Raw genomic sequence first — 14,504 nt, 5'->3', positions numbered from 1 at the left:
GATTAGGGAGCAAAATTGAAAACGTTTGGGGTGAAAACTAACCCAAGGTGAAGCGGTAAAATAGTCCAGCAGAAAAATGTCACTCTGAAGGTGTATTATAAAATAACCAGAAAACAAAGAAGTCGTACAAAAGTTTTAAAATCCCATCTAAGTTTAGAATATTGAGGAAATTTTTACTGTGATATTATTCCTACTTTACTTGCGAACTCGAAGACTGAGAAACGTGAGAAGAGGCGGACAGGTTAAAAGCGATTTACACAGTTCAGTTTACTCTAGACTGCAGCGTGGGATGTTTCGCATAAATTTTCAGCTCGCTTTTAACATATCTGGTAATTAATAACGAATCTTAGGATTTCTAATCCCTTCTTCAATATATTTTTTTTCTGTTTTTCCATCCATCGAGATTTCGCGGAGAATGCATAGTTTTATTCAGGGTTTAAATTTTCCGGGTTCAATCAAAACTGCGAGAACTGCTGATTCGCTTTGGGTGAAATGAAACCGTGCAGAACAATGCTTGTCGGCTGTACCGAAGCTCGAGGTTGTTAGTTATTGCGAAGTTTTAAACCTCGCAAGGTTTGCCCGTAGAGAGATACACGAGGAAAACTACATACTCGATGAAACCCCGAGGCGTTGGGAAAACACGAGCCGCGATGTTTAATTACCGCTAGCTGCCCGGTCGAATGGAATGAAAACCCGACATCGTACCAAATGTTGGAATTTTTAGATTACCAAAAACTCGACCCATACGAGTCTAAAATTTAAACGTCAATGAATTGTTTGACAATATTTTTTTTTTGAAGAATTTTTCTTAAAACAGTTATTCCATTATTCAAATCTTGTATGTGACAGAATTTGAGAAGCTGAAATAATTTTACGTTAGATATTGTTAACCTTTTTCTTTCCAGCGAGTAACATTGGAGATTTAACGAAGTATCAAATTTCGGCGAATTATTTTTCCCAGTCAGGTACTCACTGAATTTGGATAGCTTTCCGGTCTGAAAGGCATTATTTATTTATTTATTTATCCTTTTCTCGGGGTCAAGTCGAACGTCTTGTCGATAGTGAATTGAAAAGCGAGTAGTTAGGATCCGCCGTAACCTGAGACTGCATAATTTCCGGTTTTTCGATACAACGGTGTAGGACGTTAAGGAGGAAAGACGATGAGATGTCCTTATCGGTAATATTCTAAAGCGCGCCGCCCCCGTCCTGATAAATACGTTCAATTAAACTTTGTAGACAAACTTTAAATAATAATAAGCGCAAGTTTGGTGCACCGAGCTCCCTCTATATATATATTATACATGGTACTGGAGAATTTAATTCGTTCACAACTCGAATTTAATCCACTTATTACATACAATTTCCTCATTCCTCTCAAGTATATAATAATATCCAGGAATTTACAATATACTCATTTTAATCTCGCGAAAATCCGCACTTGATTTTTACATATTTAACCTCATCAAAATTCAATTATGACTCCACTCATCGTTCCATCCTATACGTGTATATCGTATACCACTCAATACACGTGATGATCAGAGATGCAAAATTCAATTAATTCATGAGCGATATGATCGATCACGAAGATGAAAAAAAAACTGAATAAAGAAAGAAAAAAAAAAAAAAATGAAGCAAAGCGAGAAAAGAGCAGAAGAGAATGAAAATCCATTCTATTTCAGCCGAGGAATTAAATTTCATCACGCTGAAGAGCGATATTGAACGTCACGTCAAATCCGTAATCATGTTAACCGTGAAAATTGTTAACTGCACAGTTACTCGACTAGACACGTATACTCAGATCTCTATCATTCTCGCTGTCACACAGATGTCACGATACTACTTTTTCATCATTATTATTGTTATATTATTGTTATATACAGATTGGACAAAATTACGCCTACAGCCAATCAGGTTTTTCCATAAATTGATATTAAAATCCCAAAATAACTTTTTTCTTGGTTGGCAATATTCCATCGGTAGCAAACTTTGCGAATTTATTATTTTCCGAAATTTTAAATTACATGTACAAAATAACTTAGATACCAGTGAAATAGGTTAATAGTAATTATTATCTGACTGAGAACAATCGAATATAATTATTGGTTCATAGACGCTGTAATTCGGATTTACGACGAAGACGAAACGTGTGTTACAATAAAAAAAATACTGCTATTCAATTTCTTGTGAAGGAAGCGTCCGGTGAATTGCCAAGTCCGTTATTTTTCAATAGAGAAATTTTAAAAGTTTTTGCGATACATATTCTTCCAGATTTATAATTAATTGAAATATGTGTTGCATCGTTTTTCAGGGCTGCCAACTGTCAAGAACACGACAAATCGTTATCGACGTATTCAAACTCAAATATCCAGACAGTTCTTAACTCGACTGTTTATTACCAATATTTAATGACATCGAATAAAAAACAGTCACGTCGAGCCAAACTGTACAAGTACTGGACGCTTCCCTTAAATATTCTGAGAAAAAAAACATCATCACAGCTTATACCGCTATCACCATATGACCGCCTTTTCGCCTTCTGAATTCCAAGTCCCGATTGTAATGCATCCCTGATGTCCCCGGTATCAGCAAGGTCGTCGGAAGGATTTATCGTGTGCAGAATCTAGCTGTGTACGTACTAGTGAAAACGGCAGGTACGATAAGACTCGATGCGAGGATTCCCTCAGCGGTGACGTTCTGCACCGTTTCAAACGCTCCTTGTTTATATATATATGCAGGTTCGATTCAGTCTTGAATAGATTCCAAAGTAGATCACGTAAATACTGCGGGAATTCTTTCGCCAAACCCCGCGCTCTTTATGTCTATACCGAAGATTTTTATCGCGTGGTCATTATAAAATTTCTTTAATTGACTCGCCGTGCCCTTATTATCAGAGCTTTCAAGGGGCGCGTGGACGGTGGTAGAGGAAACAGCTACCTGGCTTCGAAACTCTCGAGGAACATTCGTGATTAGAAAAGTTTTCGAGTCCTTTTATGTATATTAATAAAATTGTTTCTATTTACTTGCGCCACAACCACGTGGTTAAATAGGAATTGAAGCTGTATTAAGATGGAATTCAATCTCAGTGAAATAGACGAGAGCGGTTCTCAATTTTCTTGTTCGCATGTTTTTTTTTCCTTTTTTGCTTTTTAAATTATTTCATTTATCTTCGTTTTCTTTCTTCATCGGTACAAGTGAAATCGCGTTTTAACCTGGGTTTAATTTCTCGTTAAGGGACTTGACGTCACTGCAAGCTGTAGAAGTATAAAATTTATTGGAAAGAGGGTTTAATTATAAACGAGATTGATTCGGTTATGAGAAAATAATATCGCGGTGAAATGAGTAATTTCGCAGTACAAGTGTATCTATATGTTATATTCGTTACAGTTTCACCACGTGAAAAGGTTATTTTCTCTCTTGGCAAAATTTTTCTAATTTTTAAGCCACACCAATCCGGACGTTTTACGGCAAAGCACGTTTCTCCGCTAGAGCTGCACTACAGGCGTATTAGAATGTAAATGAGTTTTCGGGACGTAGTGAAAGGTGGCGTCGAGAGGAGAAAAAAGAAATTAAAAGCGAGATAAAGAAGCCTTTGAAATAGATGATGAAGGACAGAATTCGATATTTGACAAAAACTAATGGAATTGAAACAAAACAAAAAAAAAGAGAAAAAAAAAATACGACAACGAATACTTCTGCTTGTCAATAACATCAACATTTCAATACTACGGCAACTCTTCGAACAATGTAAGAAGTGCAGAATCGAGTCTAGGCTCGTTACGCAAACATTAGAAAACTTGTTGAGAAAAAGGAGGAAAAAATAAAATTCTTGCCCTTCCGCGTTCATGCTGTAATACTTGATTAAAAGAACTCTTTAGCGATCAGTATATTATTAATTAGAGCCCAAAGACACAAGTTGAAAAGTTTTTCTTCAATAACTCTAAATGATTAATACTTTTGAAAGGATGCATGACGTGTAATAGCATATTCGTCGGTGATAATGTAATATTGTAATATGTAATAAAATCGCGAAAATAGGGCAGATATTTATTTCGTCGTGAATCTTTTATCCCTCTAGTTCAAATGATTATATTATATTATATTATAATTAAAACGGGTCTTGTTAATGTAAACATTCACGAGTATTATGTTAAAATTGATTTCGATTGAGGGGGCTGCGTAGAGTCTTCTAAGCCAGAGAATTTCACGAAACGAAAAAAACCAAACTTCTTTGTCAACTTTCGTTTAATTACCCAAGTAGGCCAGCATTTTAATTACGACTTCTCATTAATATCACTTCCTCGAAACTTGAGAGAGAGAGAGAGAGAGAGAGAGTCTACGGACTACGGAGTGGCCCATTTATACCGAGGGCAGAACTGCTTCGGGTATCTCGAGTTTATCGCGTGCGATGCAAACTGGGGAGGAAGTTGGGTGGCATTTGTTTGCCCCGGTTACATAAGCTAGACTCCGTCGGAAGCCGGTGACAATGGATAACGAATGAGGATCAGCGAATATCAGGGCTGCATCGGATTTGCGTTACAGTGCAGCAAGTCACGGTATAAACTCAACCGACACGGATGCCGCGTACGCTAGTCAAATCGGCGTAGTTTTTCATTATCTACCGAAAAATTTTGAAATTCACGCGCTGTAATTATATAAAAACGAAAAACGAAGAACGAATAACTTCTAATCACAGCTTGTTCTCTAAATGTGAATTTATCTCTGCGACGTGTATAAAGGAATCCGAAAGTCCGAAATCTTTGTGTGAAATTGCAGCGAACTATTACGAATAAGAGAAATTAACCGCTCTCCAGCCAGTTATATTACATCGTTACCACAAATCGTGAAACCGGAGACGCTGCAAAGTCGAATAAGCATTATAGGAAATCGATATCAAATCATCGCGCACTTCTGCAGTACCTTTACCGAGACCTTTACACTACGAAGTATTACGTGTTGGCAACTTTTACGCCTCATAGTTGAGAAACAACCTTTTGTCATTATTTGCGATAGGAAGATGAAGAAATCGCAAAAAAACAAACAAACAAACTTACGAGAAGTGGACGAAGCGTGGATCGCGATATTGGCAAAATTCCGGGCCATGATTTTGTCGCAAAGGTCAGAGAAAGAGAAGGGTGAAAAATACTGCTTATGCAATTATCGAGCTTCATATTTACTGCACAAATATCTTTTCATTTTCAGTTAATGTTATACCTAATCATGTTTAGACTTTAAATATGAAGTTGCAGAAATGAAATTTTGTTGGATAAAAACACGGTTCAAAATTCAAGCGGCCTAGTAAAGCAAACCATTTCTTTTTTTCATTCTGGACGTAACAAAAATCGTTTAATGCTACAATTTCGGATTTTTTCCGAGTGTTAATTTCTCCGCCAAAAAATTTCCTACAATTATATCAATTGATTTTTTGAACTAGTTTCACCCTAGTAACCAGCAAAAGTTAAATCAGTTTATATCAACTACCAAACGATGCAGCTCGGCGCCTGTAGAGTGTATCAAAAGTCCAACGTTTTTTGGCAGTTTCTTAGGCCAAACCAATGATAGAATGAGGAGTGGCGGCCCTTGATGAGGGTTTGACACGGGTTGACGCGCCGGAAACTTCCTCAGCCATCAAGCCTCACCTACGATTGGCGGAGAGAATCTTTCACGCCTTGCACGAAGCTTTGCTCCGGCATAGACATACACAAATTTACTTTTCTGTTGCTAATTCCCCCCGACCTAGATAACGCGTACGATTTCTCACTGCCTGACAAAAAAGAAATCGTCCCTGCGGCAACAAAATAATAATATCTTCGAATTACGAATGTACAATTATATATCATATTGTAGCATTTGTTAACAAGAGACAGAGTAAAAAGAATGAAACAAAATAGGCAAAAAAAAAAGCAAAAATGTAAAACTCATTCGCCAAATGGAATCGGTAATTACATCTGCACTATACGTGTGGGTTGATACGCGGTTATTCAAATTGGGAATGATATACGTATATGCGTAGAAACAAATATCGCGAAGTCAGCGTAGGATTTTTATATGTATATGTATTTAAAGCTGGCAGAGTTTGCTGGGAGAATAGGGCGTTCAATTTGAGCACAAACAGTCGTTAGCCTGAGACAAGATTTTATAGGTGTGTACCTATCATGCATTCTCGGAGATTTTCTTGGGAATAAAAGTAGAAGAAACACTGAGCAAAGAGAAAATGAAGAACAGAAATCTTGTTTGAGTTTAAAGGAGATCTACGTATCAGCGAAGATCGTAAGAAACTAAACATCTCAAGTAAACTGAACTGAAATCGAGTCTTTTAATTAACGCAAAGAAATTCGATCGTGTAGATTTTGATTCTTGACCTAAAAGCTCCTCCTCCGTCATTTACAGTATTATCACGAAATCTCGCACCCTCGAGTATGAAGAGTGAAATAGTTAATACACCGCAAATAATTTGTCGATCATTGTATCCTAGGCGATTGAATTTTAAAATAATTTACCCCGTCGGAGGAATTTCGGCGATAAAAATTTCGCGAATTTTTGATAAAAATTGTTTGAGAAAAATCTCCGACAAGGTTTTCGCCGAGAAATAAGGAAAGAAGGAGGATAAATCAATGACGCGGCAAATTACGCAAACCGATAGGCGCTAAGCTCCAACTAAAACGGTATTTGTTCCGGCGTGATTGACGGTGAGGCTTAAATTGGATGAATTTTACCAGCGACGCTTGCTTGGTTGGGGAAAACGCGCAACTCACGCTGATTTTTTTTCCACACTCTACGGCGTAATTTTGTGTGCACGGTACCGCAGGTATGAGAAATTCCGGATCTGGTTAGCTCGATGAGAAAATTTCGAGGCCGCCCGATTGTATAACGTGCGTTAATCTTTTTTCGGCTACTGTAATTGGACTAAATTTCAGGGCCTTGAGTCACGCGTACTGCAGGCGTGGATAATCGGAGCCATTGGTTTTTCCTTGTAACGAAAAGTGACGAGTTGCTCTCGGGGCGGCTTTCAAGTAGCGCTTTCTCCTTAAATTTCTGCAGTCACTGATAGTGAGAAAAATGTTAATTACGCAGTCACGAATCGGCGATTCAAATGCCCGCTTCACGTAATCGAATATTTTCTGTGGAGACGACTTCAGGCTCCAATTTCCCCCCACCTCTCAATTGTAATTACAGCCGAACGCGATCGATGAGATTTCACTTCTTGCTGGTACAATTGTTAGTCAAATAATAATATTGCAACGACTTTGGAACAATTTATACATGTTAATCATAGTCTATGCAATAATTCTTTATTATCTATGTACCGATTGGTAGTGACTCTAGTGGTTTTTCTTTACATCCAATATGGAACATTCAAATTTAACCAACCTGTAAAGTCATCCTCTGAAACCGACTATAAATTGAACTAACATTTCAATTTACATTTGTTTGAAAACAGACATTCAGCAAATTACGGACAAGGAATTCAGTCAAAGTATGAAATGCAATGCAGTAATAACTGATTAAAAATCAATTTTGCTTATCAAAGTTTACTGGAAACAAAGAAGACAGAGACGATAGCTGACCGAGTTGACAAAGTGAGTGTCCCACACAGTTATACACGAAAATCTGTACCGTACGCCTATGTAGGTACTTTTACAGACGATCTTTCTCGCTATTAAACTGTTATTTAAAATGAATATAAAGTGATCGGTGCTGATTAGTGACCGAATATACTTGTGTTCACAGGCTCGCAGCGCCAGTACAAGTAGCTTTAGAAGCCTGAGTCAGGTACATAAAAATCAAGTTGAAATAATCCAGATATAGCTAGAACTAGACATAGACCTATAGCAACTTAGTCAGATATAGAAATAATGTTATACACATAGTTCGACATATATAGCTAGACCTAGAAATAGAAATTGCATTTCTGCAAATATATTTACAATTTATTACTATTATTGACGTAGCTCACACACTGCAGCAAACATGACACATATATGAAAGATCTGTCGGCGTTGAAACTTATAAAAATTTGACAAAATCGATTTTTTCTGTAGTTGTATTGTCGTTGAATTTCAACATAATCGTCAAAATTATATCAAATTTATCAATCTTATATATTTATTAATATCGGATAGAGAGATACAATTTGTTTCACCTGTCGAGGGTTTTACAAGCATTGAAACTAAATGACACGTCGCGAATCATCTTGCGAAATTCGAGAAATCGGAGCGTTTCTCAAGTCCACACTTATGCACACGAAACCGTATCTTCGATATATACATACGTAAAAGCCACATGTATTTAATGCACGTATGCATCAGTTTTAAATATTGTCGTCTGGAATATTGTTTCCTTTTACTTCAATTAATTGCTCTATTTCATAATAATCTTTACACGATCGAGTTATTCGTGCATGAGTTAATCTTTCAAATACAAGTTTCCTCGAATAATGCATGCCATAATATGAAAATCTATTTAGATATTGAAGGTGCGTTCTACACCGTTTCGATTTTGATTTTTGTTTTTTTCCTATACTCGTCGACAAATAAAAATTTACTGTAACAATTTGCCATCTTATGTATTTTATTTATTTCCACTTTTGTCACCTCCTTTCGATAAAAAAGAAATTGAAACAATCATATGTAAATATATAATAATTATCTCGCTACAGGATTTTAGTGAATATATAATATCTCGCTCATAAATTTTAACGAAACGACGTGTATTTTATTTGAATAGCGCTGGGAATACGAAATATGGCCACCGAGACGGAATTAAAAACATTGCTGTAAAAAAACGGATGATCGAAACGGTCTGGAATACCCCGTAAGTAATAAAATAGCAACACGAACGACTGACAAACATTTTCTCGCTACTGATTGTGAATACCGATTGTTATGCAATGGCATGATGAATCATCTGTACATGCACACCTAACCTTCTTTTTTATTACCCACACAGTTCGTGGAAATTTCGATGCCCATCACGTAAGTACATCAAACACATAACCGGTCGGAAATTTCAATAAAGATCATGTTCGAGGCACGTTTTGAACTCGTACTATTCTGAAAATTTCAAGACTGAATAAGAGCGGCGGCGGCACAAATTTCCCCGTTCATCCTATCTTTGGCATAAGGCCAGTATAACAAGTTTGAGGAAAAGTAAAAGACAGCGCCAATTAAACCGCCTTTCAAGAGTATATTTTTCTCCATACTTGACTTGCCTCCGTCGAGTCGCGAGTCGTTGCGCGACAGAGTGAATAAAAAAGGTAAAACAAGCGGCGAAGAAAAAACGTAAGAATACGAGAAGAGTAAGGGAAAAAACAATGGACGGAAAAACGAGAAAGAAAAAGCTTTTAGCTCAATTCTTCTCGACCTCACCGGCTCTTTCCCAGCTGACCTAGTTGCTCGAGAAACAATCGGCAGTAGGTACATGCAGTTGTACGTTAAAGGCATCTACCAACTCTTTCGAATAACGTACCTTTTCATTTCGTAGAGACGTTGCGTTCACCCCGTTGTATGTATGTCGCGTACGCGCGGTGCATCCCGTGATGATGCGTGGGATTTTGACACCTCGAGCTTTTTCGTTCCTCGCGAAAAGCTCCACTTCGTTGTCCTATTCATTCGTCGCACGTTCATTCTCACGACTTCGAGACTACTTGGACTTCCACCCTCTCATATGCCACTTACAGTCGCGCAACTAAGCTTGTTGGCACATTAATTTCACCAGTCTTGCCATTCTGCTCCGTGTTCGCGACAAACACTCCCTACGGAATTTTCTTCACAGGTATATTAAACCGCCACTCATGCACTCGCGTCGCGAATCGAGGTGGGATCTGGGCTTCACGATCGTTTAAACGTCCCGTAAAACAGTCGAATGGAAAATGACGAACAAGATTGTTCGAAATTGACGTGCGTTTGAAATATTGTTGAAGACGGTATTTTATGCTTGTTTCAAACTGTGCGAATACATTAAAAAAATTGCGCTTCTCTTAGGATTGTTCGTGTATGACTGATTCTGTATTTTTATGCCATAGCGAGTGCAGAGCTCGAGGATCGAAGTAAAGGTATTTGAAAAATAAAGGATTTATTCCGAGCTTCAGCGATGAGAGAATAACAGAAAAATTGAAGACCTTGCGGACAGGTGAAATTGAAAATGCTAGACACACCATTTCGCAATCGCAGTAAAAACCGATTTCAGGTAATCCGTGAGATCTGGAAGAGACAAATGTACGACTGAACTGTTGAAATGGGAAAAAATCGCGCGATGATGTTGATGCATCAGCAGCTACGGCGGCGAGAATCAATCACGTCCGGTCAATCCTGTCGCGTGGGAATCTGCGGTGTTCATCAAACGCGGGGGTGCAATTACTCGGCTGAACCGGGGGGATAATGCGGTGTGAAAGCGGGGGTGAAAAGGTGAAAGCCCGGGGCGCACTCGCCCCGTCAAAGGGAAAGAACCGCCGGAGGAATAGAAAATTGAGGAAACTGAGTGGCTCCTCGATCTTTCGAAGCAGCTCTTTGATTTTTCAAAGTGCAAACAACCCCCGGGTATGAAAGCGACGGGAAGCAAACGCCTCGCGATGCACTCGATCGATACTCAGAGCAAACTTTACGCAATTCCCCATACATGGCTTGGTCGTATAAGTTTCAATAATGGAATACACAGTAAAAAAACTAACTCGGAAGAAGCTCGATTTCACTCGAAATTGTTAAGCAGTAATGTCAGGTTGGATTAGGATAATTTTGTAACCGTTCGTCCCAAGGATATAAGTAAACTAATAGAAAAAAAAATCCATTCAAATGACGGATTAAAATAATTATAGTTAATTAGTTTCGCAGAATCGATGGTTCGTTCAATTTTTTACAATTCATTCTAGTTCTGAGACACTCTAGTCTCCAGAAAATTCTACGATTCGAGATAAACTTACCACTCGTAGAGATATTTATCCTAAATTCATCTCGGACTACTTTTGCTAATATATGTGCTTATTTTTTTTTTAAATATTTCTGAATTGCCGCGTTGAATTTTTTGTAAAAATCAATAAGGATACTTAAAATTGTGTTACAAATTCGACAGCACCAATTCCCGTAGAATCCTGGTTTTTATCAAAACGGACATTTTTCAAGAATATGGAAAATATTCTTCTGACTTCATACTTCACGTCATATTATATAAGCCGTTGTTATACACGTGTCGAGTACCTAACGCGTTTGCCCGACGTATGCAGCATAGTGTACAATGATATTATAGGTGCATACATACATATACATGAGAGTCACGCACAGACTGAAGTTAACAATTTATTGCAAATTTGCACGACAAGGTATCGCGGCGCTATATTCACATGGGTTATATATATATATATATATATATATATATACCGTGTGTATCAGAACTTTGCCCTCCTGATATCAGTATGCAATTGTTCATAGCTCACATGATCTGCCATGTATGTGTAACAGTTTCAGTCAGACAAACAACTTTCTACAACCTCAGAGGCACACGATCTCCTCGGGAAGAATTTAGTTTGCAAGACTTGTAGACAGTGTTTATTATTTTTTCATAAGATAGCTGACAGTGAGTGGTTGTACGGTATCGTACACGGTTAGTCTTTATGTCTAGTCTCGTTCGCGCCAATTCATTATCGAATGAACAAAAATGTTTGGAAACGAAAACTACGACAGAAGAAAGGATGAAAAGCTTCGAGCTCTAGTCGGTCGGCAAGTTCATTTTTATTAAAGCACCTACGCATGCTTCCTTACAATTAGCTTAAAGGAAAATGTTCAGCCATCAAATTTCAGACTATCGATAATTTCAGAGCAATTACGTATATTGATTCGTGATTTTCTTAATGCCAAAAACGCATCTCTCGTCCAAATTTCGTGTACTCGAATTCATCCGTTCATCGTCAGTATCAAAGTTGAGTTGAATTCAATTCGATAAGCGGTTAGCAATTTGGTGTAAAAATAATTTAGTGCAGAAATTCATTGAGAGGAATTTCGCATGTAATATAACGGAGTTTACATGTACCTTGAAACGCAGGACGTCTTTCGTTGGCGGGGCAAAGTATTTTTCTCGGCAAGTTAAGCCGTCACCTTCCCGCAAGCTCGTAGAATTAGGCAGACAATATCCTTCCGGATCGTAGCACAAACTCATCGCGTCACGAGTCACAAAGTCTTTTCGCGATTCCGCCGGAGAGGGATCAGTTTGTATAAATCAGGGGCAACACGCCTCGCTGCGAAATTACCTCATTCCGGGTAAGAGCCGATCGACAAATTGAGACCCTGACGATACGAGCGCTCGGCTCTGACTGATAACTTTCAAAACATCACAGCGTCCGAAGATTATTTGGTATACTTACTCGATATAAACACTCGCAAGTCCTAGTACCGAGATTGTTGTCGTTGAAGGTCAACCGTATTTAGAGCTGTTCGATACAGCTGGACTAATGAAGCAAATGCCGTCACCCTGATTGAGTCTTCGTTATTATTTTATGGCCGACAAAGTTTGTCGTTATTTTCAATTTTTTATTCTCTTCGACAGGATTTTTCCAACCACGTTCTCGCGGATTCTCTTGATGTTCAAATTTCATCGTAGAACAAAGTTCGGATATACAGGCGAGAGATCTAGAAAATCGTGATGTTTAGCGAGGCTTACGGCGATACAAATTGCACCCCACAAAAGTGTGTCTTGAGAGAAGGAGAATCGCCCGCAAGCACGTCACCTAAGTGCCACTTAAAACGGTGATTAGACATCTGACGTTCGCACCGATTAATTTACCACCGAATAAACTTGAGATTGTTATCTCAATTTCTCACGCGGTTCGCTTGTCCGAGGTAAAAGTCTCCGATTCATCGTCTGGCTGCAACCCCTCACACTTTCCACCGTATCTTCCGCTCTATCGACTGTCGTTCAAGGATGGAAAGGTAAAAAGCGGACCGCCCTTTATCGGCGATTTAGCAGGTGATCGGATCGGGTCAACTGCATGTGAAATTGAAAACAGGGAGCATTGAACCTTTCTCATCACTTCTTCGGAAAGAAACTGAACTCGGTAGAATTTTCCGAACAATAAACACAGTCGTATGAATTCTCCAAGATTAATAACAATATTTCCGCAGAACCTCCGAATTCCTAACATAACTCTAACTACGTTAACTCGCCCCTTAATTATACGTACTTCAGAAGTTTGTCCAAGGGTTCATCTTCACCATGGCCGATTCGAAAATCGAATAATAAAACGCAGTCAGCACCTGCTTCGATGCGCACATCGTATCTTCATCGTTTATCGATCGTTTACGCGAACCTTATTGTCGGCTGGGCGTCTTCAAGGGTATAATTTCCCAGTTCTATATCAACACACATTGTGATTACCTTAGGCGGTTGATTCATGTGAAACCGAGTGTCGAGGAGATGGGACATTAGCTATCACCCCTTGGGCGAGACGTGCGACGCCCTACACGCTGAACCTTTCACACCCTTCAAGGTCTCCTGCTCCCGCATCCTGGGCAAAGCCGCCACGTGATATCAGAGTGACGAATATTTAAACGCGATCAATCGGCATGCTGATTTTGCTCTCGCAAATAATTCACGCCACTTATCGTTTTTAGCTAAATTCGTTCGGCGAATTAATTGGAATTATAACGGATTCGGATGAGTTTGAATTCAGGTATCCTGTGAATAATGAAATGTCATTATGTTCGTTACGGTTGATTTTTATTTGGAACAATTTCCCATTTGGTCGTCGATGCGGGTTCCTCGTTGACGATTGTGAGCAGATTTGTTGTTATCGGGAAATGTATTCGTGCAGGCGTGCATCCACGCATCGCTGAAAGCTCCTCGTGTGTAATCAATTTGACGAACTAAAATTGTCTTTCGTTTAATCACATGTATATGTATATACACTTTACCTCTGTGACAATATTTGGGTTTGTATTAATTGGGACCTGCTCATTTGCATCGAAACAGTTAAAACGCAATTAAACAACGCGTGCCGACTGGCTGGTATTGATTGTGAGTTCATTGTAATTGGAACGAACCGATGAGCCAGCTTTCGGGCTCGTATTTCCACATCTCCTTGCAATAAATGATTTCCATTTCGCCTAGTGGCGTTGGCTTCGGATCTGCAATCGTTGCCAATCGAGTGCTCATATGAATAGTGAATTGCTGGTCATATCGTCGATCGGTATGACGTGAAAAACGCTCAATGCGAGTAGCGCGTTGAGTTCAAAGGATCGCTGGGAACACGCGAGGCGATTCAGTGAGCCGGATAAACGCGTGAATGCGGGAGGAAGGGTGTCGGTTAAAAGAGTCGGCGGGCCGATTGGCGAATCGATGAAAGAAAGAAGAAAAAAATGGTGAAAAGAGCATGCCTTATTGGCAGAGACGCGTATGTTTCGATCTAGGCGTATTCGGATCGCTTTATGGCACTCGAGCTTTCATGCGGCCCGTTTCGAGGTGATTGATTGCTGCAAGCCGAAAATTCTAGATGAGGGGAATTTCGTCCCAGGTTTAGC

At 39.0% G+C, this 14,504-nt stretch overlaps 1 protein-coding gene and 1 long non-coding RNA gene across 5 annotated transcripts in view; one reads left to right on the top strand and one right to left on the bottom strand.

Moving 5' to 3' along the window:
* LOC124176597 overlaps window positions 1-12,402 on the bottom strand; it is a 70,366-nt gene extending 57,964 nt beyond the window's left edge. Inside the window, exon 1 of the long non-coding RNA XR_006869422.1 lies at window positions 12,022-12,402. This is a non-coding gene — a long non-coding RNA (uncharacterized LOC124176597). The remainder of the gene's footprint in view (window positions 1-12,021) is intronic.
* Window positions 1-14,504, top strand: part of LOC124176594 (neo-calmodulin-like) — a 100,442-nt gene that overhangs the window by 53,360 nt on the left and 32,578 nt on the right. For 2 of the 4 annotated variants that reach the window (XM_046558089.1, XM_046558090.1), the window contains exon 3: window positions 7,732-7,773. The exons of the other annotated variants lie outside the window; for them this stretch is intronic. In XM_046558089.1, the coding sequence (XP_046414045.1) occupies window positions 7,732-7,773 (42 nt within the window). The remainder of the gene's footprint in view (window positions 1-7,731; window positions 7,774-14,504) is intronic. 4 annotated transcript variants of the gene reach the window in all.

This window comes from Neodiprion fabricii, chromosome 2 (assembly GCF_021155785.1).
Source record: "Neodiprion fabricii isolate iyNeoFabr1 chromosome 2, iyNeoFabr1.1, whole genome shotgun sequence".
NCBI classification, from domain to species: Eukaryota; Metazoa; Arthropoda; class Insecta; order Hymenoptera; family Diprionidae; genus Neodiprion; species Neodiprion fabricii.
Note: the sequence above shows the minus strand (reverse complement) of the source record. Positions and strands in the feature narration are given on the sequence as shown.